This window comes from Drosophila nasuta, chromosome 3, assembly GCF_023558535.2.
Source record: "Drosophila nasuta strain 15112-1781.00 chromosome 3, ASM2355853v1, whole genome shotgun sequence".
NCBI classification, from domain to species: domain Eukaryota; kingdom Metazoa; phylum Arthropoda; class Insecta; order Diptera; family Drosophilidae; genus Drosophila; species Drosophila nasuta.
In genome coordinates, this window is record NC_083457.1 from 3,542,937 (window position 1) to 3,569,702 (window position 26,766).

The following is a 26,766-nucleotide window of genomic DNA, read 5'->3' on the forward strand; positions in this document are numbered from 1 at the left end:
CTAATTTTAACTAAATGCCTCTCTCTTCAGTTCACCAACAAGACAATCGCTGGCTTTTAATTAACAGGAGCAGTTTCTGTTAACATAATGTTTACATTCAGCATACGGATTGAGAATTCAGTGTGACCAGCCTAACATCAGGGGAAAAGCCCAAATGGAAAATGATAGTATGTATGCATGTTGTATAGCCTGCCAGAATAAAAAGTATAACAGGAATTTTCATATTCACATTCTGTTTTAACGTTGTAATTATGTAAGTGGTACTGATACCACATTAAAATGACTATCAGTAAGTCTCCTAACTTGTATATAAGTGAATAGATTTATTGCAGACATGAAAGTATTGGCAGGATATTTTAGCTAGGTGTGGTTTAAGGTTCACGGCGTCCAAGAATACTGCGAACATCTTTCGTGAAGCGAAGTGCGTCCAGAAAGGGCAAGAGATTGAGCAGCTCCTCATCGTCAGGATCGTAAATATAAGTCTTAATTGGTATGGCATTCTGTGGGAAATCGCGATAGGCGCCCGGCGAGTTATCGATAATCATGACTTTCGATAAGTCCCGACTGACAACATTGAGATTCTTGCTAATTAAATTGGTGGATGAGACGCAATGCTGTCGATAGAAGCGACGCCGCAGAATACCACGACCAGCGTCCAATTTATCGACCACAAGGGATGCATATGCTTCCATGCTGGCGGTGTAAATAACCAGGTCATACCATTTGGCCACAAAGTCCAGAAAGTGATCAACATGGGGACGCTTGTACACCTGAAACGTAACTGGTTGCAGATCGGCAACGATTTGAATATCCATCACATAGTCGGGCTGAGCTGTTGAGGGCACAAATTGACAGCCAACAACAGTCTGTGTGTCGGGATCAACATAGCATGAGTGCACAAGGGTTTCATCCAAATCAAGGATTAGGGTCTTCCTCTCCACAAGCTGTAATTGCCGTTCCGACTCTTTGGAGAGGGCTGCTTCTCTATAAGTGAAGATGTCCGAGTGGAAAAAGAGTCGCAACTTCGCCGCCACAAAAGCGATAAACTGTCTTAAATACTCGGCCAGTCTATCAATTCGCCGCAATGCGATGGCCACACAGTTGGCCCATCTCTCGGAGTAAGTATTTCTCCAGCTCTCTATGGAGCTGGAACTGGAGTGCGAACTGGAGCTGGACACAATGATGCAAGTGGTACTAATCTGTCTACTGGGTATTTGCAAGTCGATTGCTGGCACCTTAGAGACACTGGGCAGATCAATTGATGGCAGCGGTGTTGCAGTCGTCGGTTCCGACATCTGCATGACCATTTTTTGCAGATCAACAAAAGGTAACTCAAATCCAATTGGACTTAATTGATTTCAATGTTACATTACGCTTGAATTTGCTTATAGAATTTTGTATCCAACAGCCAATTTTTCAGTGTGCTATTTTAAGTTTTTCGAAAATTACATTTGAATGCTTTCTACTATTGTGTGACTGTGTTTTCAAAACGGTTTAAATATTAAACAAGTTAGAAAGCTACGGTGGAGTGTTCGAATGTGTGGGTACCAGCTACCCCTTCGCAATAAAAGCATAACAGTGTAGTACTGAGAAAAATACTGGAATATACCAAATTATATGTTTGGTTATACAATTACATTCAAAATATACCAAAGAGTCCAAAATATGCCAACCAAATCAACTAAGACTCGACTGCAGCATTTGATTTCTGTATTCTTTGTCCCACTGAAAAAGATGAAATTTTGTTAAAAATACTTTTTACTTAAGTACTAACTTCTAGAATAGAAACAAAATCAATGAAAACAACAACCGGAAACTTAAGCTCGCTCTTTTATTTGCCATTTTTCTAGAGCCCCCTTTTCCATCTTATTTCATCGTTGTTATGGTTCCATTTACAGATTTGAAATAAATAAAAAAAAATCAAATAAATTTATGTTAACATGTTTATGAATAAATTATTAAATATGAAATTTAATATATAAATTAATAAGAAAGACATTGTTCAAATATTCTGTATAAGAAGAGTCATATATTGCATGCAAACGTTCTCTTTATTTTCGAATTTCTTGGCCTGATAAGCCTACATTTCATTGACATTTCTTTGAGGAAGATTTTCAACTGTCCGATATGGCTTGGGAAACGTAAACGGGAGAGCAGTGAACTTAATGAAATCATTCCACAACACACCATTCACGATTTGTTGGTAGTAATGAGAGGTGGCAGAACCTGTGCAGATTAAGCCAAGTCAACTGAAGTCAAGTGGAGTCTGCGCTAATTGCAGCCAAGCCACAGACAGTGCTCAGTACTCAGTGGTCCCAATGCACCAGGAGCAGGCTGCAGATTCATTAGCCAACTGAATCAGACACACAAAAACAGACACAATGGCTCACAGAAAGGGGAAAGAAGGTGTGGCTGGAGGGAAGCAGCTCAACCTGGCAAATGATATGCAAATCGAAGAAGTCCAGAGGAGGAGAAAGTGGCAATGCAACAACAATCCCCGCGCTGCGCTCACATTAATTAAGGCCTGCATAATTTATGTATATGTAGTTGTAAATGAAGCTGTAGCTGTTGCTTTTGGTTTTGTGCTGCCTTGTGGCAACTAGTGGCACTTGCTTCCGGTGGCCAACGTGGCGTATACGCAAAGCGCTATCTGCTAATTGAGTTATAATACTAAGCGCCTATTTATTGGCCAGCCAGCAAAGCGAACAATCCCTTCACAATCCAAACCCATTGTTGAATATCTTGCTACTTGCCAGTACATATTTTCAGTCTGATAAATTGCCACAGTTCTTATTATCCGCATAGACTTGGCGCAAATATTTTGTTACTGCCTGACAAACTGCAACATGAAATACTAACAACTTTGTTACGCAACTATTGCCAGCACAATTTGGTCTATATAAAATAAGGGAAATGTGTATCAGAAAGCTGGCTTAGACTACAAAAGGTGCGCCAATTAAACAAATAAATATAAGAGTGAAATATTAGTCTTACTATTTCAGCTTCAACTTAAAATATTTAAAATATATATTTAAGACCATTCTTATGTTTACATCCTATAAAAAAAGTTTCTTAAAAATTGAATTTTACATATGTGTTATTATTTATATTAATAATAAAAATTCTAATATCAGCCGTTAGACCTTTGCAATATATTTGACTACTTACATTAAAATTTATTCACTCTCAAGCAAAAACCCCCCTTTTGATAAGGCAACACGAGCCACAATGTTAATATAGAGAACACCATAAATTAATTGATAATTGATTAATAAACGATAGTAAAATACAACACAAACAACAGGTAAACATTTAATTCTGATTTAATGATTAAATTTGACAGCGTAATACTTCTGATCAGCAGTTGTAGGCGGTTAATTCAGTGGTCAGTGGTGTAACTCTTAATTCTTATTAAATATTTAGAACCATTCACACATAGAGCGCAGATTTCAACAATTTGAAATGAGAAGAAAAATGCGGAAAATGAAGGAAAATAGAAAACAATTTGGTAACAAGTAAAATGCATCAAAACTCATGGAAGGCATTCCGCTTGCCTTTTTATTATGCTTGGCAATAGGATGCTGAGCTGCAGCTGCAGTTGGAGATGCGAATGCAAATGCAGATTGAAATCGAGACTCGGAGGAGACAGTAGAAAAACCAAAACTGTTGCAAAAACATGTCACATTAAGTGCAAAGAGAGGAAGAGACAGACAGACAGTTGGACAGACCAAAGGACGAAGAACCGGAAGTCTATGGGACTTGAGTGCTTTTACTGCAGCCGGAATTCTGCGGGCATTCACTTTGAAGTTGATGCTTGCATTTGGCTTCCATTTCTCCATTTCTGCAATTCCCCAATTTTTTCCATTGTTCTCCATCCAATTTGTGGGAGCTGTGCCACACTTGTTTATGTTTATGCAATTGCACTTAAATGTAATGATTATGTTTCAGTTGGCTTCGCATTTGTAGATGGTTAAATGCCAAGCTCAACACAATTTGCATTCGTCGATTTTAGCATCAGCGCATTCAAATCGCAGACAGAATTCGCCTTAGCTAATGGTAACATTCGACTTATTTTTGAATTTGTAAAAAGAACATGCTCAAGTGCTGAGAAGAATTTTGCATATTATATTAAAATAGGAAAAAAGTGTTTCAGATTTAATCAATCATATACTCAAGTCACGGTTTTGTCCAGATGTTGTTAATTAAATATGATTGAGAAGAGAAATTAGAAGAAGTATCAATGCTACATAGTATATGTATATGCATGTACATATGTATGTAGAAATTCATTATGATTTTTAGAACATTTGTTGATTTTTTTATATATATTAATTGTGCCGAATTTCGGCCTTTATATACTCAAACTTGCTTGATTATTTTCTCTTGAGTAAATAAATAAATTTTTGTACATTTTTTCGACTTAGATTTCGATTTTCTACCCTTTGATTGTACAGTAATATTTCATTGTTTGATATTGATTATCGTGCATCGTCTTTGACCCAATTACAAGCACTTGGCTCGCAATCAGTCAGAGCATAAAGCTGTAGCAAATCCCGAACCACTTTAACCCTAATTAACGACAAGCTTTCGCTGTCACTTTAAGCTTTTGCCCCATTATACTTAACGTTTTTTGCATCGCAAATGGAGGCGGACTCCCGTTGTGGCTCTGAAGCTTCGCTGCTTTGCAATGCAGCTGGATGAGTCTAGTGTCCGGCGTGTTTGTCAGAGTGGTACATCAAGGATCTTCTCTTCTTCGCTTGCACATTGCACTTGAGGTCTGTGCAGAGCTGCCGTTTTACTTATGATACTTCATTAATATAATTAGTCTCGGCATTTGCAAACGTGGCAAAAAGATATTGTTAAGTTAAAAGGAAAATAAAATGGTATAATATCATACAGTGGAAAACATTGCGCAGAAGTTTCCATTCATTTCTGTTCATTCAAATGCGTAATATGAGTTTGTTGAACTCTCCTCTATCAAGTGGCCAAGTTTGTTGTTTTGTTGGTTTGATCTTAATACCTTGTGCAGAGATTGAACACTTTTTCATCTAGTAATGTGTAATTCATGGTGCACTAAACTCTTTATTTATTAAGTGAAGAACCTGTACAACTTAATAAGTACCTTAACTACACAGGGATAGTGAATGAAAATAAAACCAAACGTCATTACAAAGTATGAGGATTACATAGTATAGTATAGTATTACATCTATTATTATTATTATTATATTATATGTATATACATTTATTATATATAATATAGTTAACACACCATTTGCTGGTGTACAAGTCAATATCTAAAAAACGTTGCATATTTTCAGGCTTCTCAATATATGAGTTTTTAAAATAATATATTAAAATACCATTTTTATGGTAACCTAAACAAATGTGAACCTACTTAATAAATTAAATAACTTAAAATGTACGTCAACATGAACTAGAATAACACATCTATTATTTTCAACGCCTTAAAATATATTCATCACTTTAAGATTTACGAATAAAATGAATTGTTGGAAAATAAAGAATAAATTTATTAACTCAATACATTTGGCTTTACAAAATTAGTATTACTGGTTTCAAATGTCCTCTCTATATAGGCAAGAAATCGGGATCACCGCTTAGTTGATGGACCAGATTCCACTCAGCTAGCGTGGTGTATAAGAAAAACAACATGAATAATATGAATGAATAAACACCCATGGAGCGTCTAGCATCAAAATTAAGTATCGAAGTCCACCACAAAGTGGATATGATTGCCAAGACAAAGAACACATATGCATTTGCACCATATTCACCGTAGATCCAAGTATGAGAATACTCTTCCTGTGCATCAACATTGAAGAAACAAGGAACGCCCATGCTCATCGTAATGCCTGCAAATTAAATAGCTATTTAGCAGATAAATTTATTGATGCAAAACTCACTGAAGAGCGGTGCAGCTAAGCTGGCAGCAAAGGCCATCTTTTCATAGCCCTCCATGGCAAGATCGATGTTCAAGATGACATCGCCAATTGCTCCGGCAAATGATCGAATGCAGGCGGCCACAAAATCCTCGGTCCTGTGAAACACCAAGCCAATAATGCAGAAGAGCACCTCTAATTCGGTGGAGCAAATGATGAGCAAAAGCAGAGAAGCAGTCAACGACAGTACGATAAACATCTGTCAGGCAGAGCAAAGAGTGAAAATTGGGATGTATAATATATTATTGTCTGTCTTACCAGGTGAAACGGCGGCGGTTTGTCTGTTCGAGACATGAAGAACACGGCAATAGCCAGGGGAATGGTGAAGCACAACGTCCATTTGGCATAGGTAAAGGGAATAGTTGGAACCCTTTTGGTGTACTCATTCTCAATCATAGCTAATTAAATTCATCTATTTGATAAGTTAAGTAATTTAAACTTTATAACTCACTTTCAATCAACGCCACACACAGTACGGGATTTGTGATGATCTGCGTGCAATTGAGCAGCTTGCTCCAGCCATGCTTAACCTGCCGATAATCTAAGCAGGGAATAAAAATCGCACAGAACAACGCCATGGGTGCGAGAATAATTAAATAGATGCGACGACACCAGCCACTGAATTTCCACTCCAGTGGAATGGGGATCAGCTCCCTTAGGAACTCCTCAATCAAAAACATATTCTTGGGATTTTCGGGATTGTAGAGAGCATTGCGGGAGATCTTCTCATCAAATTGCTCTTCATCTGAGATCTTTGCGAGAAACTTTCGATTGAGCGCTACTTGCCCAGAACGACGCCAAGTCCATTCAGTGCTCCTATAATTGTCTTCTACCAGCTTACACTCTTCTTCTAATTTTCTCAACTTAATTAGCTTACGCCTGATTGCCTCCTCAGTATGGGGCGCATATGGCAACTGCTCAAGCTTTTCTACCTGCTTATATAGACCTTAAGACTAAGAATTAAAAAAAAGTTGGGAAGCTCGTATGTGGTAAACTTTAGGATACCCGCTACCCATTTTGAATAAAACCATATTCTCAAATAATACCAAATTAATATACTGCCGAAATACTATAATGTACTACGTATACTAAGTCAATATTTATTTTATACTACATTCTAAATATACAACATGGAATATATAAACATACTCTATAGAGTCGCGGCATGCCTCCTTCTGCCTGTTACATACATAATAATGTACCGAAAAAATACTAAAAGATACCAAAAGTTATACGAGATTATCAACCAAAGCAATTAAGACCAAGCAGCTGCACCCGTATTTTGACATTGTAATATTATATTATAATTATGCACGACCAAATTTTCGGGAATCTTATAAATCTAAGGTTTTATTTTATTTGCAACTTTGCTTTAAAAATTTGCTTGCTATTCGTTTTTTTAATTTGCGTGGACGGAAAGAAGAGTAACGAAAATCTAAGACATTCTTGCTCTGCGTCCAGCAATAACAAGATTGTTTGTATGTCAAAATATGTCAAACCAAGAGCCAATCTTGAAATTCAAGATTATAATCTTGTTTCAAGAATGGTAAAATCTTAAAATTAAACCAATAAGGCAAAATCGTAAATCAATATTTGCAATCTATTTTTCAATATAGAATAAAATATTCTCGATATTTCAAATCTCGATTTTTTTTTCTCTATGTATAATGAAAACCACATCACAACTTAAAAAATGAATAATTAATAAGTTTTTAAAGATATAAGAGTTAAATATACACTATTCTTAAAGGAAAGAATATTCCAACTAATTTTAAATCGGGTTCTAAAACTCTTTAAAAATTGTAAACATATAAAAAACAAGTAAGAAAGTTGAGTGTGCTCGACTGTGAGATACCCGCTACCCATTTTTAATAAAGGCAAAATATTGTGGTGTCATTTTCAAAATATACCGAAAATACTAAAAAATACTAAAAATATACCAAATGGTACGTTTGGTATATCGATATAGTACACCATTCAAAATATACCATAGACGGTACAATGTGCCAGATTGTCGGCACCCCTAGTAAGTAGGCGTATTTGCCCATACAAAAGTATTTCTTTAATAACTTCCACAATTTTTATGTGATCGCAACCAAATTTTCAGGAATCATAACTACTACAGTAATTATTGTATATATCAAAATTCGCTTGTTATTAGGCTTGTTATTCGATTTTTTTGATTTGCGGGGGCGGAAGTGGGCGTGGCTCTATCTCTTATAGTCTCTGAGATCCAGTGTTTCATACGGACAGACGGACATGGCTATATCGTCTCGGCTGTTGACGCTGATCAAGAATATATATACTTTATAGGGTCGGAGATGCCTCCTTCTACCTGTTACATACATTTCCTGCCGGCACAAAGTTATAATACCCTTCTACCCTATGGGTAGCGGGTATAAAAAGTGTTGTCAAAACAAAGTGTATCTCTATATTTCCTACAGCCTCTGAAGTCTAGATGTTCATACGGAAAAAAAAATGCCTCCTTCTGCCAGTTAAATGCTTTTTCTGTCGGCACAAAGTTATAATACCCTTCTATATGGATACGGGAATAACTATTTCAAGTTAATTATAAATTTAAATCAATTACCTTGTATGGTTCGTTGCAACAATTTGTGGTCCAGGAACATGACAAGCACGAATATTACATACAACAAAGAGAGAACTAAATAACAGTAACAACAATTGCACTTCATATTTTAAAAGAACTTACTGATTGACTCGCCTTTAGTTGTGACTGTTTCGCTGAACACAATGTAGATGAGCATCTCAGCTCCGAGGAGTAAAAAAAGCAGATCCCTTATGGCACAATAGCCATTGATGTGAAAGGGACGCAGAAAACAGATCATTCCACCACTCAGAAGGATCACGGCCAAGGCGTTGCTTATAGTTATGGTGAAGATGGGCGCATGTCCACGTATAGGCATCAAATTGACAATTAAGTCCGACAAGGAATTACCCAGACTCAACAAAGTGACGCCAGCCAAGTATTCGCTCAAATGCAACTTTATGGAAAGTATCTTAAGCACTGGCGAAATGCTAAGATACTTAGCTGTATTAAGAATCAAGAGAGAATTGTTCCACTCACTATTTATCCACCAAGTGAACTATCATAATCATCAGCAAGATCATTATTATGATGAAGAAGCCCATCATCAGTCTCTCTTTGACTATGCTCCGTATATCAAAATTGCAATACAAGATCTCAAAGTAATTGAAAAAGTTCATGATGTATTTGCAATTCCTGACCGCCATAGATAAATCACAACGATGCTGGAAGTCCACCTCCATCACACTGAAGCAGTTCATCTTTAAACGGAACATTAACATATCTATAATAAGCTCTTCGAATGAAAGAACAACTTACCGACTTGTAAGACTCCTTCAGTGAAATTGTCTCATTCATTTTGTGTGCAAGTAAAGTGTATTTACTGTTTTCAATGTTCAATGGAGTTTCCGAGCATAGCACACTTTCATTCAGGAATCTCATTTTGGCATCACCTGTGGAATGTTCGAGGAAGTCCAAGTCAGCAGAATAGCTGTAAACCGAAATGGCAGATAACTGTATAATTTATACAAGAGACACGCTAATTTTCTAATCAGCAAATGGACGATTACGATTACGAGTATTCGTATCTAGACTTGAATGAGTGGCTAGCCAACGAGACGACGCTAGCCCTTATAAATCATGGCTTCGACTCGACTTATGGCAAAGTCTAGTGTGCTTCCCCCAATGAAAGAGCCATTGTCATAAATCAGCATTATTGTAAATAATCAAGAGCAGCTTCCAGAAATTCCATGACATGGCCATTCTGAAGAGTTTGATAACCTTACCCACCTAATAAGTTTGGTATATAAAAGCGCCGTTTCAGCAAGAGAAATCAAATCAATCCAAACAGCTTAACCATGGTGTCCTCAGCAACAGTTGCTCTCCTTCTGACCGTTCTGGTCTGCAGCCAGTATGCTGCCCAAAGCGTCGCCATCGTCTCGAAGGCCGAGTGGGGCGGTCGTGCTCCCAACTACCGAGTTGCCCTGGGCAACTACCTCAACTATGCCATCATTCACCACACCGCTGGCAACTACTGCGAGACACGTGCTGCCTGCGCACAGCAGCTGCGCAACATCCAGAGCTACCACATGGACAGCCTGGGCTGGCCCGATATTGGCTACAACTTCCTCATTGGAGGTGATGGCGCTGTCTACGAGGGTCGTGGCTGGAACTCGATGGGCGCCCATGCTGCCGAATGGAACTCCATCAGTATTGGCATCTCCTACCTGGGCAACTTCAACTGGGACACTTTGGAGCCCAACATGATCTCCGCCGCACAGAACCTGCTCCAGGATGCCGTCAACCGTGGCCAACTCAGCTCCGGCTATGTCCTCTATGGCCATCGTCAGGTCAGCGCCACCGAATGTCCTGGCACCCACATCTGGAACGAGATCCGTGGCTGGTCCCACTGGAGGGCTTAATTTCGTTGCAATCTAAATAAATACTTGAGAAAATGCCTTACTTAATTTCAAATTTATTGATTAGCATATTAAATGATTAATCAGTGTTTATTTTGTTTTTTTCTGATAGAACAAAGTAATTGAATTTCAATAGAATGGGAAGAATACAATACAAAATTTGATAGAGTCGCCCAAAGTGAGTATTCTGTTATCTATCGTTATCTCTAGTTCGATGAACCGCGTACCTCTAAACACTTTAGCCGAAGCTTTCGGATGGGAGATAAACAATCGTGGAAGTGGCCTTGAACAACAACAGGGTGAATCTCTTATTGAGTAGTGGGTTAATCAATTGTCTAGACAAAAAGAAAGATACAAAATTACCAAAATTATCTTGAATTAACCTTTCACTTCAAAACACCTCAGCAATCCCTTTCGCGCCATAAGTATGCAACACTTTTGATCAAGCAAATGAGAACTTTTTAAAGTGCCCTCGTTACATTTCCGAAAATAAAACATGATACTTATAAAACGCTACGCACTAAAATCGAAACACCTGTTTCGCTGGAAGATACTTCAGTTAGCCGCAGCAAATTAATTAGAGGCCACTCTTGTTGATTAAAAACTCATTTGACCAACGCTGGGAGAGGCCCAACACGTCACTTGGGGGTGTATCAGAGTAACTGCTTCAGATTGTCTATCTATCAGATCAAAAGCCCCCCAATAAAATATATATTTGATTTATACGCAGCAAGTGTCGTGTGCCTCGTGCTTCATGCTCAACTGAGATAAGACACACTGCGGGTCTATATAAAGACGAGTCGCGTTCTCGGACGATCACAAGTCTTGAAATCGATCTTTAAGCATGGCAAATAAAGCACTCATTCTGCTTGCCGTCGTCCTGTGCGCTCAGGCCGTCTTCGGTGTCACCATCATCACCAAGTCGCAGTGGGGCGGTCGTTCAGCCACCGGCAAAACCACTCTGGCCAACTCGTTGAGCTATGCCGTGATCCATCACACCGCTGGAAACTACTGCAGCACCAGGACCGCCTGCGAGACTCAGCTGCGCAACATCCAGAGCTACCACATGGACAGCTTGGGCTGGGCTGATATTGGTTACAACTTCCTCATCGGTGGTGATGGCAATGTCTACGAGGGTCGCGGCTGGAACACCGTTGGTGCCCATGCCACCAACTGGAACTCCAAGTCCATCGGCATCTCCTTCCTGGGCAACTACAACACCGACAAGATCACCTCAGCTCAGATCACCGCCGCCAAGGGTCTGCTTGCCGATGCCGTCTCCCGCGGTCAGATCATCTCCGGCTACACTCTGTACGGTCATCGTCAGGTCGGCTCCACCGAGTGCCCCGGCACCAACATCTGGAACGAGATCCGCACCTGGGCTAACTGGAAGGCCTAACTCAGTTCGTCGAGTTCAACTTTCGAGTACTTTTTCAACTGCTGCAAAATAAAATTTCTTAAAAATACAATAAACATAACGTATTCAATTGCACTTCACGGGACTTTTTGTCTGGGGGGATTTTTGGTAGATGCCACGATTATAAGTTGATGCATGTACTTTTACTCAGTAAAATGGTGATTTTCGTATTCATTATTTTTAATAACAACATTTTGCGTAATTGCAGGAGCAAACAACTAAATCTATGTAATAATAAACCAAGTAATTATTTGCTCTTCAATAAAAACTTTCAAAATAGAACCAAAGAAAATTAATATTATTATTATAAATCAATTAAATTATTATAAACCAACCGATTAATCATATGATTGCAATGGGCCTCAAGTTAAAGAAACACAAGTAAAAAGGTGTTTTGCATAAATCGCCTGCAACTATTATTTGCAGATCTTTTAACAATACCTTAGAAGTCATATGATAAGATAATTCAGTTATGTTCAAAATCATGGGCTAAAAAATCGAACTATTTGAGCTGCGTATGCCGTAAGTCCTTCTACACAATTTTTAACAACTTTCTGAAATCGTACATATGTATTTATACTTGGGAGCGTAGATCCTCAAACAAAGTTGGACTTTTTGCAGTGGTTTTGGTGATCACATGCATTTAGACAAGCCCTCCACAGTCTATCCTAATGATAGTGTTGTTATCGGTATTAGTGTGCTTTTGGTTTTTGATTTGTTAGACCTAAGTCCGAAATTCGTGACCTAACTCTAATATTCCCTAATTTGTAGTTTATGAGTATTATTATTACTATATATTATTAAATTGCATGAATATTATATATTGTATACTGCACCATATTCTCAGATATTTACAGTATTTAAATTACAGTGAAAAACTCTTGGCATGACACTTACATATATAAAAAGTATCAACTTGAGAAATATCCGTCGATTGGGGTGTCCACTAAATATGTTTCTATTTTTGTTGCAACCACTGCTATCAACCGAGTATGTTACATAATTATAAATCGAATGTTGTTCTAATGTTATCCATTTCTATGATTACAGAGCAGAAATAAAAAAATCATCTAAAATTTATTATCGTTGTTGACGTTTTTCATATATTCAATCTGATAGAAGTTTATATTAATTTATAGTCTTAAAATAAGAGATAAGATTGAGGTGGTCAAATCTAGACAATTAGCTCGGCAAACATTGCGCTCACAAATATTTACAACTATAAAATGTTATACGAAAAAATAACTTCATTGTTTTGATCAGCTAATCAATGAATGAACGAGATTTGATAAGAATCTAAAGCTTGAAATTTCTGATATAAGAATAAAATTAAAAATGCCATTGCATTATATTCTCTTACAAATATATCCCAATCACTTCTTGTATTCAAAACATACAAGTTTTTAATAACAACAATTTAATTAAGCTTTCTAATGGAATTTACTATTTTCATAAATTCAAGAAAGTAAAAACAAACTTAGTCGACGATAATTGTAAGCGAATTTCATTTAAATTATCTTTATTTTGCGATAATTCTGGTAATATCTGTAGATGATAAATAAAAAATGCACACATTTATTTTCTTTATTTAAATTATAAATAACTGCTTTCGTATCCCTCAATCGAATAAAAGGCAAAGAATCCGATTTTTAAGCCCGCCACCCATAGGGTAGAAAGGTATTATAACTATTTACTTGCAAGAGGAGGCATCTCTATGAAGTAAATATATTCTTGATCAGCGTCAATAGCCGAGCCAATAGAACCATTTGTCTGCCCGCTTGTATGAACACCTAGATTTTAGAGACTATAAAAGATGTTTCACGAAGATCAAGTTTGTTTCAAATATTTGGATCGCCCACTTCCGCCCAGCAAATCGATAAAAATCTAACACCAAGCGTTATTTTGAAGCATATACTATATATATACATATAATAACAATAACAATATTTATGACTTCTAAAAATTTTGATGATCAGATAAAAATTTTAGAATTTTTTTTTAGAAATACTTGCGAAAAACACTAAGTTACTACAAGTCATAATTGCATTGGCTGACAAGCTGGTAAATTTTGCACTTTATGGTATATTTGAAATGTAATACTTCATTAATATACCAAATATGGACTTTGGTATATTTTTTTGTATTTTTCCGATTTTTGGTGTATTGGTATATTTTTTGGTTTTTTATTCAAAATGGGTAGTGTTTATCTGACAGTCGAGAACATTTGACTGTATATTTCTTATTTGTTTTAGTAGTAATATTATTTTCAATTGATAAAGGATTATTTACTTTATTTAAATTACACTTCATTGGGCATAAAGTCCTGAAACCAATTTATAAAAATTAGTGGTCCTTAAGTTAATCAATCGGTTTCTTAAGCTAGTCACAAAACTTGTCCAGTCCAGACAAACAGTTCTGTGTGCAATTAAGTCAACCCCCTGTATAAATAATGAAGATAATTCGCTATACCAAATAAATGTGATTCCCCTTGGCGAGAACAAAATCATACAATATTGCCATAAATCACCAACATTGTAAACATTCGAAAGCAAATTCAAAATGGTCAGTTATAACGTGACTTAGCACTATCATTCCTGAAGAGATCGATAAGCTGCTAGCTAGCCGTAATGGTATATAAACGCGCCGATCCGCCAGCAGAAATCATATCAATCCAAACAGCTTAACCATGGTGTCCTCAGCAACAGTTGCTCTTCTTCTGACCGTTCTGGTCTGCAGCCAGTATGCTGCCCAAGGCGTCGCCATCGTCTCGAAGGCCGAGTGGGGCGGTCGTGCTCCTAACTACCGTGTTGCCCTGGGTAACTACCTCAACTATGCCATCATTCACCACACCGCTGGCAACTACTGCGAGACACGTGCTGCCTGCGCACAGCAGCTGCGCAACATCCAGAGCTACCACATGGACAGCCTGGGCTGGCCCGATATTGGCTACAACTTCCTCATTGGAGGTGATGGCGCTGTCTACGAGGGTCGTGGCTGGAACTCGATGGGCGCCCATGCTGCCGAATGGAACTCCATCAGTATTGGCATCTCCTACCTGGGCAACTTCAACTGGGACACTTTGGAGCCCAACATGATCTCCGCCGCACAGAACCTGCTCCAGGATGCCGTCAACCGTGGCCAACTCAGCTCCGGCTATGTCCTCTATGGCCATCGTCAGGTCAGCGCTACCGAATGTCCTGGCACCCACATCTGGAACGAGATCCGTGGCTGGTCCCACTGGAGGGCTTAAGCATTGGCTTTCCGTTAATACACTATACATATCAAAGCTGCTCTATAGTAATTTTTCTTAGAATACAATACACTTTACATTAGTTAATGCAAATTTCTGAAATATTTTTGTTTTGGGAGTTCAAATGGCTTAAAAAGTGATTTTGATATGCCTGCTACCCATTGTGAAGAATAGCAGGCCGAAGTAATCATATTTAAATCCACATATACCACATTTATATATATGTATATACATTCGTGATCAGCTTGTAGAACCGAGACGATAAAGCAATGTCCGTTTGGCTGTCTTCCTATAAATAACTGGTAGAGCATAAATTTGTTAACAATTTTTAATAGCCTTATTTAGTATATTTTGAACTCTATGGTATATATTCAATGTAGTAGCATGTGAACATACAAAAAATACTATTAATTTGATTTGTGTTAACGATTACCACTTTTTTCGCGCTGTTTGCTTTTATCTCACAGACGAGCAGGCTCGACTTGGATTTCTTATTTCTAAATGACACACAACATAAGTTAAATTATCAAATTCCGTATGTTTTTCACATCAAAACACTCATCTAGAATTCAATTCCACTGTGTTTTAATTAATATATGAACATTACTCTGAATTCACATTCATTAAGCCTATAACTAGCGAATTGTGTTACTAAATTAATCAAAATGCCAAAAAAATTTGGAACAAAAAAGTCAGTCATAGATTTATTTGCGTATTTATTTTATTTGTATACATATGGACATTTTCTTTTTAATTTAGCGAAGCAATAATTTCTCGCCAATCGAAAGCTTAAGACGAGTGGGCTGTGAGACACCTACTACAATATATTACCAATTTTCAATAAAATCAAAACAACCCGAAATTATTCTAAAAATATACCAAAAAATACTAAAATAATTTGAAGACTATATTTGTATATCAATACTCTATTACGTGCAAAATATTCTACAGAAAACAAAATATACCAGATTGTCATCCAAAGCTGCTAACACCTTACTGTAGAACCTTTTTTACCATATCAAATTATTTCTTAAATATCTTCTACAATTTTTATCTGATCGCAAATTTTCTGGAATCACAAATTCGCTTGCAATTGGATTTTTTGTTTTGCGTGCGTAAAACAAACTTGATCGGCGTGAAAAAATAACAAGAGTTGTCTTTTCTAGTCTTTGAGATCTAAAGGTTCAAGACTTCTGTTACCTCCATTTGCTAGAGGCACAAAGTTGTAATACCCTTCTACTTTATGGGTAGCTGATAACATATATATAATATATAAAATTATGACATAATATGAAAAAACCAAAACTAATAAGTAAGAAAGCTACAGTCGAGTGTGCGCGACTGTGAGATACCCGCTACCCATTCTGAATAAAAGCAAAACAACGCGGCATTATTCTTAAAAAATATAAAAATAATATACTGCAAAAACATTAAGGATATACCAAATATACCATATAGTAATACATTCAAATACACCACAGAGTGCAAAATCTACCACATTGTCAGACAAAGCAATTAAAAGCCCTAGTAAGGAGCCGTATAAATATTATTTTTAATTGGAAACGATGGACATTCTCCACGAATTGCACATCTTTTATTTATGTCCCTATATTTCGAAATTATCTACAGAATACGCAAATCTATATATATAAAAGAAAGTTGTGTTAGTTACACTGTTTATAACTCAAGAACGGCTTCACCGATTTGGCTGAGAATTGGTAAGGAGGTAACTTAGAGGCAGGAATAGGACATAGGAACTTACCAAAATCGCCTTGCGTAGATATACCATTAAAACAGGGGTGCTCAAAATCGTCTTACAAAGCATTTACTAATTGTTTTAATTGTTTCAACAGTATTGCGTCGACATGTATTTCAAAGTAGAAGCGAAACGTTCAACTTTGATTAGGTTGAACCAAGCCAACCTGATGTGCTATATCTATAGATTTAGGAAGATTAATTACTAATGTCACGACCAAGACGATCGAATCTTTCCCGACAATGCCGTAATGCCATTTGAATTTAAAAGACGTAAATTTCCGATCCGTCTCGCATTTGCCATGACCATCAACAAATCACAAGGCCAATCCTTGAAAGTTTCGAGATTAAATTTTGCTTTTCCCATGGTCAAGACCATCTGCATTGTTTGTTTTTGCGTCTGATAAGAAAACAAAACAATCCTGTGTCATAAGGTATTTAAGTAAAGAGCAACATAAGTACTGACATGCAGAAACAGTAATAATTGATCAATGTGCTTAAATTTTGTTTGAAGAAAAAAATTAATTATTTCGAACTAAGGCGGAGCAGAGTTTGCCGGGTCAGCTTATTGTAAATAAATAATAACTTTATATTTTTCATTTTTGTTCTCATCCAAATATCTGATAAGGAAAGGTTGAATTGCATTTCGCTTTGCATAAATAAAATTATTTTTAATTTATATAATTTTAATTTCCTGCACATAATAATCTAATGTTTATATTCTAGACAATTCGATTTTAATCAATGAACTTGTGTAAAATCAAATACTCAATGAGACTTGTTACACTGTCATTGATTAAAGATAAGAAATCACACACAACTCGTGCCACACTCTACTTATCAGAAAGAAATGTCTTGAGTTCTATTAAAATGTTTTTAGTCCCTTGTGCTATAACCAAATTAGTATTCATTACAATGGAACAACAATAATTTATAACTGTAATACTCTTTTGCCTTCTTAAGTTATGTTATCAATCAGTTTCTAATCACAAAACTTGCCATCCTGTTGGCATACTTTCAGCTGCTCAGGACAAAAAAGTTATTTTTGTAATTAAGTGAAGAACCAATATAAATAATGAAGATAATTTGCTAAGTATACAAAGCAAATGTGATTCCCCTTGGCCAAAACAGAATCATTCAATATTGCCATAAATCACCAACACTTTAAACATTCGAAAGCAAATTCAAAATGGTCAGTTATAACGTGACTTAGCACTATCATTCCTAAAGAGATCGATAAGATGCTAGCTAGCCGTAAAGGTATATAAACGCGCCGATCCGCCAGCAGAAATCATATCAATCCAAACAGCTTAACCATGGTGTCCACAGCAACAGTTGCTCTCCTTCTGACCGTTCTGGTCTGCAGCCAGTATGCTGCCCAAGGCGTCGCCATCGTCTCGAAGGCTGAGTGGGGCGGTCGTGCTCCTAACTACCGTGTTGCTCTGGGCAACTACCTCAACTATGCCATCATTCACCACACCGCTGGCAACTACTGCGAGACACGTGCTGCCTGCGCACAGCAGCTGCGCAACATCCAGAGCTACCACATGGACAGCCTGGGCTGGCCCGATATTGGCTACAACTTCCTCATTGGAGGTGATGGCGCTGTCTACGAGGGTCGTGGCTGGAACTCGATGGGCGCCCATGCTGCCGAATGGAACTCCATCAGTATTGGCATCTCCTACCTGGGCAACTTCAACTGGGACACTTTGGAGCCCAACATGATCTCCGCCGCACAGAACCTGCTCCAGGATGCCGTCAACCGTGGCCAACTCAGCTCCGGCTATGTCCTCTATGGCCATCGTCAGGTCAGCGCTACCGAATGTCCTGGCACCCACATCTGGAACGAGATCCGTGGCTGGTCTCACTGGAGGGCTTAAGCATTGGCTTTCCGTTAATACACTATACATATCAAAGCTGCTCTATAATAATTTTTCTTAGAATACAATACACTTTACATTAGTTAACGAAAATTTCTGAAATATTTTTATCTGGGAGTACAAATGGCTTTTGAGTTCATATTCATACATTCATATTCGTTTAAAAATAGTAATAGTTACAATCAAGGCGATCTAACTGCGACTTATAATAATTCCATATGAATCGAGTTATTTAATTGTGAATAAAGATTGTGTCAAACCGCCTAACAATATTCTATTGTAGCATTCTATTCGGGCACTCTAAGGTGAAAAAGATAATTATTAAATAGAGATTTTTCTTGTTGAAATAATTGTAAATACCACAACAAAGTTCATCTCAATACTTATAAAAATAACAGTAACAAAGGCATTTGATGTTGAGAGTAATAAATTACAGCTTTAGTTTTATAAAAAAGACATGGAAGTGGACTTTAAGGCTTTGGTGTATTTGCAAAAATGAAAAGATATTTACATACATATGTATGAGAAGGAATTTCAAGTGTCCTGTATAAAAACTGTATTATACACGCTAGGATATTATAACTTATCTGCAGGAAATTATAAAAGTATATAAAATATGTAAAGTACCTTCATACCAGAGACTATAAGATATAGAGCTACAATTATTTTCCATGAGGACTTTAAGGTTGCCCGCAGATTCTTTTTTGGTACATTTAATAATAACTGCAGATTTTTTTATCCTGAACATTGAATTGCGAACAGATACAAATTTTATAAGTTATTTAAGAAATACTTTGGTATGGGATCAAACGCATACTTACTACGTGTCTTAGTTTTTTTGGCTGACAATCTGGTATATTTTGTAATTTGTGGTGAATTTTCAATGTAGTACTATATCAATATACCAAATATAACCTTCGATGTATTTTAGTATTTTATTTATTTATTTAGTATATATAATATTCATGTGTAGCGGCTATCTCAAAGTCAAGCACACGCGACTGTAGCTTTCTTACTTTTTTTGGCTGTTATTAATGTCATATTGCGGACCTCAATATTTTGCAAAAGAATAAAAAAAAAAATATATGAAACAAAAGTATGAATGTAAAACAAAATGTAATAATGACAAATATTTATATGTATAATATCTATAACCAACTCTTTTAATTTAAAAACTCAGTGCATGCCATTTCAAAATTTCACCAATTTCAAAATAAATATTAGTAGGCAGCATTCTTACAGCAACTTTATAAAAATAAGTCGTATTACTTTTACAATAAGCAAAATACAGCGTCCAAATTTAGTTTGTTCTTTAGATTTATTGCAATAAGTTATTAACAGTCGCCGGATCGTTAAATTGGAATATGATCGGCACACTACTTTCACGTCTCATGATACTGAGCTTCGGCACCTTGTATCCAGGATATGCTTCCTACAAGGCCATTTGTGCAAAAGATGTGAATGAGTGTACAAAGTGGTTGAAGTACTGGATTACTTTTGCAGGATTCACATGCATCGAGATCATAACAGATAGGATTCTCTTTTGGTTTCCACTCTACTACGAAATTAAAGTGATCCTTGTCTTGAACCTGACTTCGCCAACCATAGAAGGCAGCTCCGCATTGTACTCGAAGCTGGTTCAACCCATGCTGGAACTCCACGAAGACGAGATCGATGAGTACATAAGTCATGCTCACGCAATAGTGTGTTCCACATTCCAGGAATTGAGCACCAAGGGTGCCAGCTATGCCATAGATGCTATCATGCAGTGTGGCACAAAGATCATTCATCTGGCAGCACAGTCTCATCGTGACCGCAAATTAAACTCCCCTAACCAACTTCAAGAAAACTCTTTGCGTTCCACTTCACTGAAAGGCATGAAAGCCTCCTACAATGAGTTAATGATCATAGCGGAGCTAACTGGAGGCGATGTCGCAGAAGACCCACAATCATATTACCAAAATAAAGAGTTCAGGATGTCAGGTCCAGATCTGGCAAAGCTAGCTGAGGCACTGAAACAAGCCAAAAAGATTTTACGCCACAGCGAACTAATCTTGCCACGTTCTTACTCCACCAGCAGCATTGATACAAGCAGTGTCATAAACGTGCGCAATCAGCAACTGGCCACCGATAAGCGATCAAAACGCCCAACTGGCAGAGGAGTCTGTGAAGAGGAGAAAGCCAACCAGATCGACTACGACCTCAAAAGCTTCTTCGAACAGCTCTTTAAAAATTAGGCTATACGATGTGGCACCCAAAAAAGCTAAAAAGGAATCCTCAAAAAACACTAGTGCCAATCCAATGTGAATGTCAAAAGACCAATTCACAAAAAAAAAAACAATAATTTTAGTAAAATCGTTATATACATTTATGTTTTACTACACTCAAAATGTTATCAAATATTTGTATTGTTTATACGCATAAGAGATTATAAACCAAAAAATCCTTCACTCCCGTTTCCTTAAAATCCAGTTCCAGCAGCTGCAAACTAGATAAATTTATATTTTCATACTTCATTAAAACATTGTATCTTACCTCTTGCCATTTAGATTTAAAAAAATCAAATTTCGAATTTTGTAGTATTTTAATGACATTTTATGCCCATGTATATATGTATATGAGTATAGCAGGGCAACTAGAGCCAAAAATAAATAAGGAAATGAATATTACTAGTGGAGTTGTTTCAAACTAATATTTATTTGAATATCTTTGAATATTGCATTATAGATATTACATATACGCATATAGATATTGTACACACATAAAATATGATGGAGTTCTCTCGGGATACATGTGGATTGCACTACGTACTTGGCAATTGATACACAAAACTAATGTACAAATAATGATATACAGTTTAATAATATAATAATTAGTCTTACAAGTTAGCTTAATCATTAGAACATACTTTCGCATCCATCGTTTTTCCCAGTTAGATTCTGCTTTCAATTGGTAATTTTTTTTTTTGGTAACAACTACTTGTGCTTAATTAGGTAAAACTCAGGTTAAGAGGTTAAATAAAAAGAACCATAGAAACGTAAAGCGCGGTCAAATCTTTAACAAATCTTTGCAAATTTCAACAGACGCGATCAAAAAGTACATCTACTACGTGAGCACACAATTATGTAGAGCAAAATTCAGCGAATATTCAGTTATAAGCAGGTTTTTTGTTTTCTTTAGTTTTTGTTTAGTTTTCGTTTTAGATTAAACAACAATACGCGACTGCTAAAATATTTCTGTCTTTGTTTTTCGTTTGTTTTGATAAGCAAATACATTGATTAATACAAATCCGCCTTTTGATATGGATATGAAATGGGTTGGAAATGGGATATCCAATTGATGTGAAGTCTTAGGCAAGGGAAGGGACCGCGTGCATTGCCGCGTTTGCATTTGCTCGCAACACAACACGTTAATAATAATGAGAGAGAAACAGCTTAACTCAAATCACAACTTAGGCCTGGCTCTCGTTGCGTCCAGGCACCTGTCCAGGAATGTTCACATGACAATTAAGACGCGACGGCGACGGCATCTGCACCTGGGCATCGGTCACATCGTTGTACGGAGGCGGAGGTGGTGGCAAATTGCCCACATCAATGCCAGCATCGATTATCTCCAGATCAGCATCGTCATCGTCATCATCATCCACATTGTTGTCATCGTCAGAGCCAGCGTTAGAAGTTGTCTGTTCGCTGCGGCGCATTGGTGGCGTGTTGGCATTCACATGAACCGTATTATTATTGTTGGGTGTATCGTTGTTGTTGTCCAAGCTATCATCCGTATTGGTGGCCGTGTTAACAGTGGACGAATCCAGAGCAACAAAAAGCGGCGTATTGCCCCCAGCATCAGCAACAATTGCACCACCAGTGGCGCCCTCATCCTCATTGTTGTAGTTTGACATGGCCACTTGATAGGATGGCGGCGGTGCCTGTTTCAAGTACTGAGCAATGGCCTCGTCGTAGTTGGGCAACAGTGTGGAATAGGCGCGCTCCTCAGCACCAAAGCCACCGCTACCAAGTCCGCCATGAAGCACGGTTTCAGGCAGCACGCAGGGCAGCAGACTGCGCAGATGTTGCTGGCGCAGGGTCAAGTACTTGTAGCAGCGCCAAACAATACCAATGCAATAGGCTTTCAGGAACACGATGCACACAAAGACGACGAGCACAACAACCACCAGTTCCTCGGGAGGCAGCTCCAGCAGCTTCTCGCGCCACGGCAGACGATGCGATTCAGCAATGATGCGGTGTAGAGCTTGCAGATAGCACAGATAGCCAGCGGCGGTCAATCTATAAGAAAAAAGGCAAACAGTTTAATAAATTCCTCAGTACTTAGCATGTAAATGTTGCTTACGTGGTGATGGCGAAGTCGAACAGCTGCAGACAGAAGAAGGGCAACAAATGCGAAGGCTTGCCCTTGATAATGCCATAGATCATCATCAGCGTAATGGCTATCATGCAGGTGCACACCAGACCGCCCATGTCAAAGTTCTCTGCAAAATTAGATTCAGATGAGCTTGTTTTCCACACAGCTACAGCGCCGAGTGCTTACGGTAACGCTTACGATAGTTGAGCGAGTGATCGCGATAGGCATAAGGAGGATCCACCTTGCTCAAAGGTGTGGGCAAGGCAGGTGCATTAAGATCCACGGTAAAGTCATGACTGCCACTCTCCAGTTCATCCATCATTTCCGGATTGCGCCAGATGACAGCGAGCACGCTCAGCGCCAAAATATTGAGGAACTGCAAGAGGAGGGAACAAAATACACATTAAAGACGCATTGTAAGTAAAATACATATTATAAAATATATTTTCACAGAGTTACATAAATTAAAAGTCTATCTACTTGGCAGCTCGCTGGCAAGAGCAACACACATCGGAATCCCCCACAGACTGCACCGCTTGCTGCCAATAATCCTTGTGCAGTGTTTGCAACAAATTGAGATAACCAACAAAGGCTTCGTAAGTAAACTCTTTGGAGATCTGACAATGTAATCGATGATGATAGCTGCAGCCTGGATCATAGATCCACTTGCGCGGCACCGGCGTCTCCATATGGATGCGTTCCATGTGCTTTATGAAGCCTTCGCTATCGGATCCATAGCACAGACGCGTTGTCGTATATCCAATGCCATCGTGCATCTGCTGCAGCACATCCGGCTGCGAAGTTATGCGTTTCAGTTCCACGGAAGAAGTCTCTCGATCATACAGCCTAATGAGCAACCATGGGGGCACCAAACCAAAACGCACACAAGTCATCAGCTGGCCAACGATGTGTTGTCGCTTGGGCCACTGAAAGTTGAGCCAACGCACCGCTGCCGCAAACACTTCAAGTTCAGTGTTTACGCCAATGTTGTTCGACTGCATCAGTTGACAAATCGCCTGCATTGGCAGCTGCAGAAACTCCTGCGAGGCGACCAGTGTCATAAAGAAGCGTCCCACGCTCTGCAGCAGAGGTCGATAGACACTTTCAAGACTCAACAAACGTGATTCCAAATACAGCAGCAAGGCCGCATCCTCGGCAAAACCTTCCGTCAAACAATGCTCACATTGCCTGATAAGTTGCGGTATCTGCAGGAACTTTGCGGCATTCAGCACCTCCAACAAGCCGAGACGTGCCAAGCGGGGCACATCCGCCAGCATCCAGTCATAGACGAGCTGAAAGGCACGTGGTGTCACCCACTCCACGGGTAATTCCACGCTAATCGCGTTGTTTAGCTCACAGAAAAGTGTTGAGTAGCATTGAAGCCCTGTCAGATGCACTTTAAACGTGCTATGGCCAATGGTGATCACAGTGTTGGGCTTGTGTCTTCGTTCCAACAACTTGATCATCAAGTCGTATAGCGGTGGCTTCTCTGCCTTCTGCTCCTGCACCAACTTTGGCCATTGCTCGGTAGACACATAGCCCAACGACTCAAGCGCGAGCTCGGGCACACTGTTGTACTGTATGTTGGGCAGTTGATAGCATTTGGAGGATGTCTGCTGCACTTCCTCCCAGTCAGAAACTTCCTCAGACGAATCTGATCCAACTGAGCTGCAACGGGCATCGTCCACATAGTCATCTGCACTTTCTTGCAGCATCACATCGGAAGTTAAATCTCCGTATATAGCGATTGCTCCCCGAACAAAATGAATACATTTCAATTCTATTATAAAAATGCTACATTTAAAAATGGAAATGTCAACATTCGTGTGTAGTTGTCATCCATGTTATGAATATGAATAATCGATACTTGTATTAAGTGTAAAATGTTGAGAGAACCGGTTCAAGTGCAGATCTGTCAAGTACTATTCTGATAAGCTGTAATGGGAAATTGTCTATCAAATAAGTGTACTTATTGTAGTTGTACTTGATTTAGTTGCTGACACTTAGAACAACAGCCCAGTCTGGTTATCAAGTAGTACTACAACTATTGTTTATATTTGTTGATAAGCAACTCCTTATCAGCCGAAGTTAAATGTAAAGCAAAAAACATTTCTTGTTTACATTCAGACAACGTTTGAGGCACATTATTCATCTTAGCAATTTAATCTATATACTCATATTATTTCGTTGCGGTATAGAAGTCACTTTCCCTTTCTCGACTAAGCAAATTAGCATACTACGCTTGACCTTTGAATGCGACACTGCTGTCGCAGTGACTCACAAACTGTGTGTTGTCTATGTGTGTGTCTGTATGCGGTAATCGAATAGCAGCGCAATTAATTAAGTAATTGCCAATTAACGGTAAGAAGCATAAAGGCATCAACAAGTTGCATCGAATGATGGCTCATTAATTATCGAGTGGAAAGTTATTACAGTGATTATGTCAACACATCACAAAAAGGGAAATTTGTTACAATTCAATCTTTAACAAATATACTATACACGTCTCGCAATGTTATAGTAAGGTTAATCCCCGTTTGGCATGATTTTGAAGGTGGTTTGACACGCCACATACATACAATATGTTCATGTGTATGCGAAAGCAACCGCAAACAAAAAAACCGCAATTTGAGTGTGTGCCTAATTTAAAAATTGTTGAGCTGAAGCCAACTCCATTGACGTCACAGTTGTCAACGCAATGTGACACTTGTAATTTTTTGAGAGTTACTGCTTACTCCCTGGGCGACAGTTTTACAGCCATTGGACTGCAACGAGCATTGATTTTTCCCTCCTTGACACTGAACAGGGTCAGCTTAAATTCGCATGCTTGTGTGCAACTACAAATGCACTCAAACCTAGGAGTTTACATGTACACACCAAAAACGTATACATATAGATTTACATATATTTTTACAAGGATTTAACTCACCAGATGCCAGAGGCCAATCATCAATGTTGCCGTATGCACATGCAGGCCAAAGCAGCAGGTAAACTCCTTATGGAGGCGAGCATGATTGCTACTGCCCACTCCACCGACGGCGACTCCATTGTTATTGTTATTGTGATTGCGTTGCGGGCCCATCTTGACGCGAATCCTAAACATTGCACGTAGTTAGGTATCCGCTCAACCGCTGAGGGGAAAGAGTTTGCTCTCTTTTATCGCCCGCACAAAACTGTAGACGAAATGAATCAGTAGAAAGAGACGGGCGTTCATTAATGTTGATTGTGTATGCACATAAATAAACGCTATTTCAGTCTGCTACTTTTATTTATCATCTCTCATCTACTGCATACACACATACAGCGTCACTTCATTTACATGCATTTAAATATACATATGTATGTATGTAAAAATGTATGTATGAATACACATTTGTTTGTGTGTATTTATTTTGTGCCACTTTTCCAATTTATTTTTGCATGCATTTTCACTGTTGTATATATTTGCTACGCTTATGTAAGCATTGTTCTGCTAATTTTATGTGCAAATTATAATCCTACCTCGCAGACGTTGTTTTTCTTGAGACTATTACTAATTGTTGACAAAAATATCTATAGTTTTAACGCGTATTTCACACAGAGCTGAAATGTACGTTGTGCAAAAACTCCATGTCAGAGTGACCGTAGTCTGACAGCCTTTTTTCGGATGGCTCAAAATTAGGCTTTTATTGTATAA

At 38.2% G+C, this 26,766-nt stretch overlaps 8 protein-coding genes across 10 annotated transcripts; 5 read left to right on the plus strand and 3 right to left on the minus strand.

Moving 5' to 3' along the window:
* Window positions 1–293: 293 nt before the first annotated feature.
* LOC132792987 (CTD nuclear envelope phosphatase 1) lies at window positions 294–1,491 on the minus strand. The gene has a single exon (XM_060802542.1). The coding sequence runs from the start codon at window positions 1,305–1,307 to the stop codon at window positions 372–374; it is 936 nt and encodes a 311-aa protein (XP_060658525.1). The 5' UTR covers window positions 1,308–1,491; the 3' UTR covers window positions 294–371.
* Window positions 1,492–5,522: 4,031 nt separating this feature from the next.
* On the minus strand, window positions 5,523–9,437 carry LOC132792089 (mitochondrial sodium/calcium exchanger protein-like). Of its 2 annotated transcripts, XM_060801317.1 has the most exons (8): window positions 9,330–9,437; window positions 9,051–9,271; window positions 8,676–9,001; window positions 8,553–8,627; window positions 6,414–6,908; window positions 6,221–6,360; window positions 5,927–6,161; window positions 5,523–5,875 (listed from the first exon to the last, which is right to left on the minus strand). In XM_060801317.1, exons 1-8 carry the CDS (start codon window positions 9,366–9,368, stop codon window positions 5,592–5,594), a joined length of 1,815 nt encoding a protein of 604 aa, XP_060657300.1. In that variant the 5' UTR covers window positions 9,369–9,437; the 3' UTR covers window positions 5,523–5,591. The 2 variants fall into 2 exon arrangements, with proteins under 2 accessions (XP_060657300.1, XP_060657301.1); XM_060801318.1 differs by lacking the exon at window positions 9,330–9,437 and having other exon boundaries at window positions 8,676–8,990; window positions 9,051–9,155.
* A 399-nt stretch (window positions 9,438–9,836) lies between these two features.
* On the plus strand, window positions 9,837–10,469 carry LOC132792090 (peptidoglycan-recognition protein SC1a/b-like). Its single transcript, XM_060801319.1, has one exon. The coding sequence runs from the start codon at window positions 9,869–9,871 to the stop codon at window positions 10,430–10,432; it is 564 nt and encodes a 187-aa protein (XP_060657302.1). The 5' UTR covers window positions 9,837–9,868; the 3' UTR covers window positions 10,433–10,469.
* Window positions 10,470–11,229: 760 nt separating this feature from the next.
* LOC132792868 (peptidoglycan-recognition protein SC2) lies at window positions 11,230–11,921 on the plus strand. The gene has a single exon (XM_060802384.1). It carries the CDS (start codon window positions 11,274–11,276, stop codon window positions 11,826–11,828), a length of 555 nt encoding a protein of 184 aa, XP_060658367.1. The 5' UTR covers window positions 11,230–11,273; the 3' UTR covers window positions 11,829–11,921.
* A 2,569-nt stretch (window positions 11,922–14,490) lies between these two features.
* On the plus strand, window positions 14,491–15,189 carry LOC132792957 (peptidoglycan-recognition protein SC1a/b-like). The gene has a single exon (XM_060802499.1). The coding sequence runs from the start codon at window positions 14,533–14,535 to the stop codon at window positions 15,094–15,096; it is 564 nt and encodes a 187-aa protein (XP_060658482.1). The 5' UTR covers window positions 14,491–14,532; the 3' UTR covers window positions 15,097–15,189.
* A 2,939-nt stretch (window positions 15,190–18,128) lies between these two features.
* Window positions 18,129–18,824, plus strand: LOC132789813 (peptidoglycan-recognition protein SC1a/b-like). Its single transcript, XM_060798091.1, has one exon. The coding sequence runs from the start codon at window positions 18,168–18,170 to the stop codon at window positions 18,729–18,731; it is 564 nt and encodes a 187-aa protein (XP_060654074.1). The 5' UTR covers window positions 18,129–18,167; the 3' UTR covers window positions 18,732–18,824.
* Window positions 18,825–20,095: 1,271 nt separating this feature from the next.
* Window positions 20,096–20,968, plus strand: LOC132793239 (receptor expression-enhancing protein 2-like). The gene has a single exon (XM_060802987.1). It carries the CDS (start codon window positions 20,096–20,098, stop codon window positions 20,966–20,968), a length of 873 nt encoding a protein of 290 aa, XP_060658970.1.
* A 441-nt stretch (window positions 20,969–21,409) lies between these two features.
* On the minus strand, window positions 21,410–26,724 carry LOC132788597 (tetraspanning orphan receptor). Of its 2 annotated transcripts, none has more exons than XM_060796084.1 (5): window positions 26,592–26,724; window positions 26,020–26,263; window positions 23,289–23,466; window positions 23,079–23,217; window positions 21,410–23,014 (listed from the first exon to the last, which is right to left on the minus strand). In XM_060796084.1, the coding sequence occupies exons 2-5, from the start codon at window positions 26,191–26,193 to the stop codon at window positions 22,183–22,185; spliced, it is 1,323 nt and encodes a 440-aa protein (XP_060652067.1). In that variant the 5' UTR covers window positions 26,194–26,263; window positions 26,592–26,724; the 3' UTR covers window positions 21,410–22,182. The 2 variants fall into 2 exon arrangements, with proteins under 2 accessions (XP_060652067.1, XP_060652066.1); XM_060796083.1 differs by having other exon boundaries at window positions 23,277–23,466.
* Window positions 26,725–26,766: the final 42 nt, after the last annotated feature.

What these genes read in the sequence shown, in the direction of transcription:
- LOC132792987 (XM_060802542.1), bottom strand. Translation starts at nt 1,307, where the DNA reads ATGGTCATGCAGATGTCGGAACCGACGACTGCAACACCGCTGCCATCA.
- LOC132792089 (XM_060801317.1), bottom strand. Translation starts at nt 9,368, where the DNA reads ATGAATGAGACAATTTCACTGAAGGAGTCTTACAAGTCG. An exon ending in GTTCACTTGGTGGATAAATA is followed by an intron (nt 9,002 to 9,050) that starts GTGAGTGGAACA and finishes TAAGTATCTTAG; the next exon opens with CATTTCGCCAGTGCTTAAGA. An exon ending in CTTAGCTGCACCGCTCTTCA is followed by an intron (nt 5,876 to 5,926) that starts GTGAGTTTTGCA and finishes TTTAATTTGCAG; the next exon opens with GCATTACGATGAGCATGGGC.
- LOC132792090 (XM_060801319.1), top strand. Translation starts at nt 9,869, where the DNA reads ATGGTGTCCTCAGCAACAGTTGCTCTCCTTCTGACCGTTCTGGTCTGC.
- LOC132792868 (XM_060802384.1), top strand. Translation starts at nt 11,274, where the DNA reads ATGGCAAATAAAGCACTCATTCTGCTTGCCGTCGTCCTGTGCGCTCAG.
- LOC132792957 (XM_060802499.1), top strand. Translation starts at nt 14,533, where the DNA reads ATGGTGTCCTCAGCAACAGTTGCTCTTCTTCTGACCGTTCTGGTCTGC.
- LOC132789813 (XM_060798091.1), top strand. Translation starts at nt 18,168, where the DNA reads ATGGTGTCCACAGCAACAGTTGCTCTCCTTCTGACCGTTCTGGTCTGC.
- LOC132793239 (XM_060802987.1), top strand. Translation starts at nt 20,096, where the DNA reads ATGATCGGCACACTACTTTCACGTCTCATGATACTGAGCTTCGGCACC.
- LOC132788597 (XM_060796083.1), bottom strand. Translation starts at nt 26,193, where the DNA reads ATGTTTAGGATTCGCGTCAAGATGGGCCCGCAACGCAATCACAATAAC. An exon ending in TGATTGGCCTCTGGCATCTG is followed by an intron (nt 23,467 to 26,019) that starts GTGAGTTAAATC and finishes CTCCTCTTGCAG; the next exon opens with TTCCTCAATATTTTGGCGCT. An exon ending in CAACTATCGTAAGCGTTACC is followed by an intron (nt 23,218 to 23,276) that starts GTAAGCACTCGG and finishes CTAATTTTGCAG; the next exon opens with AGAACTTTGACATGGGCGGT.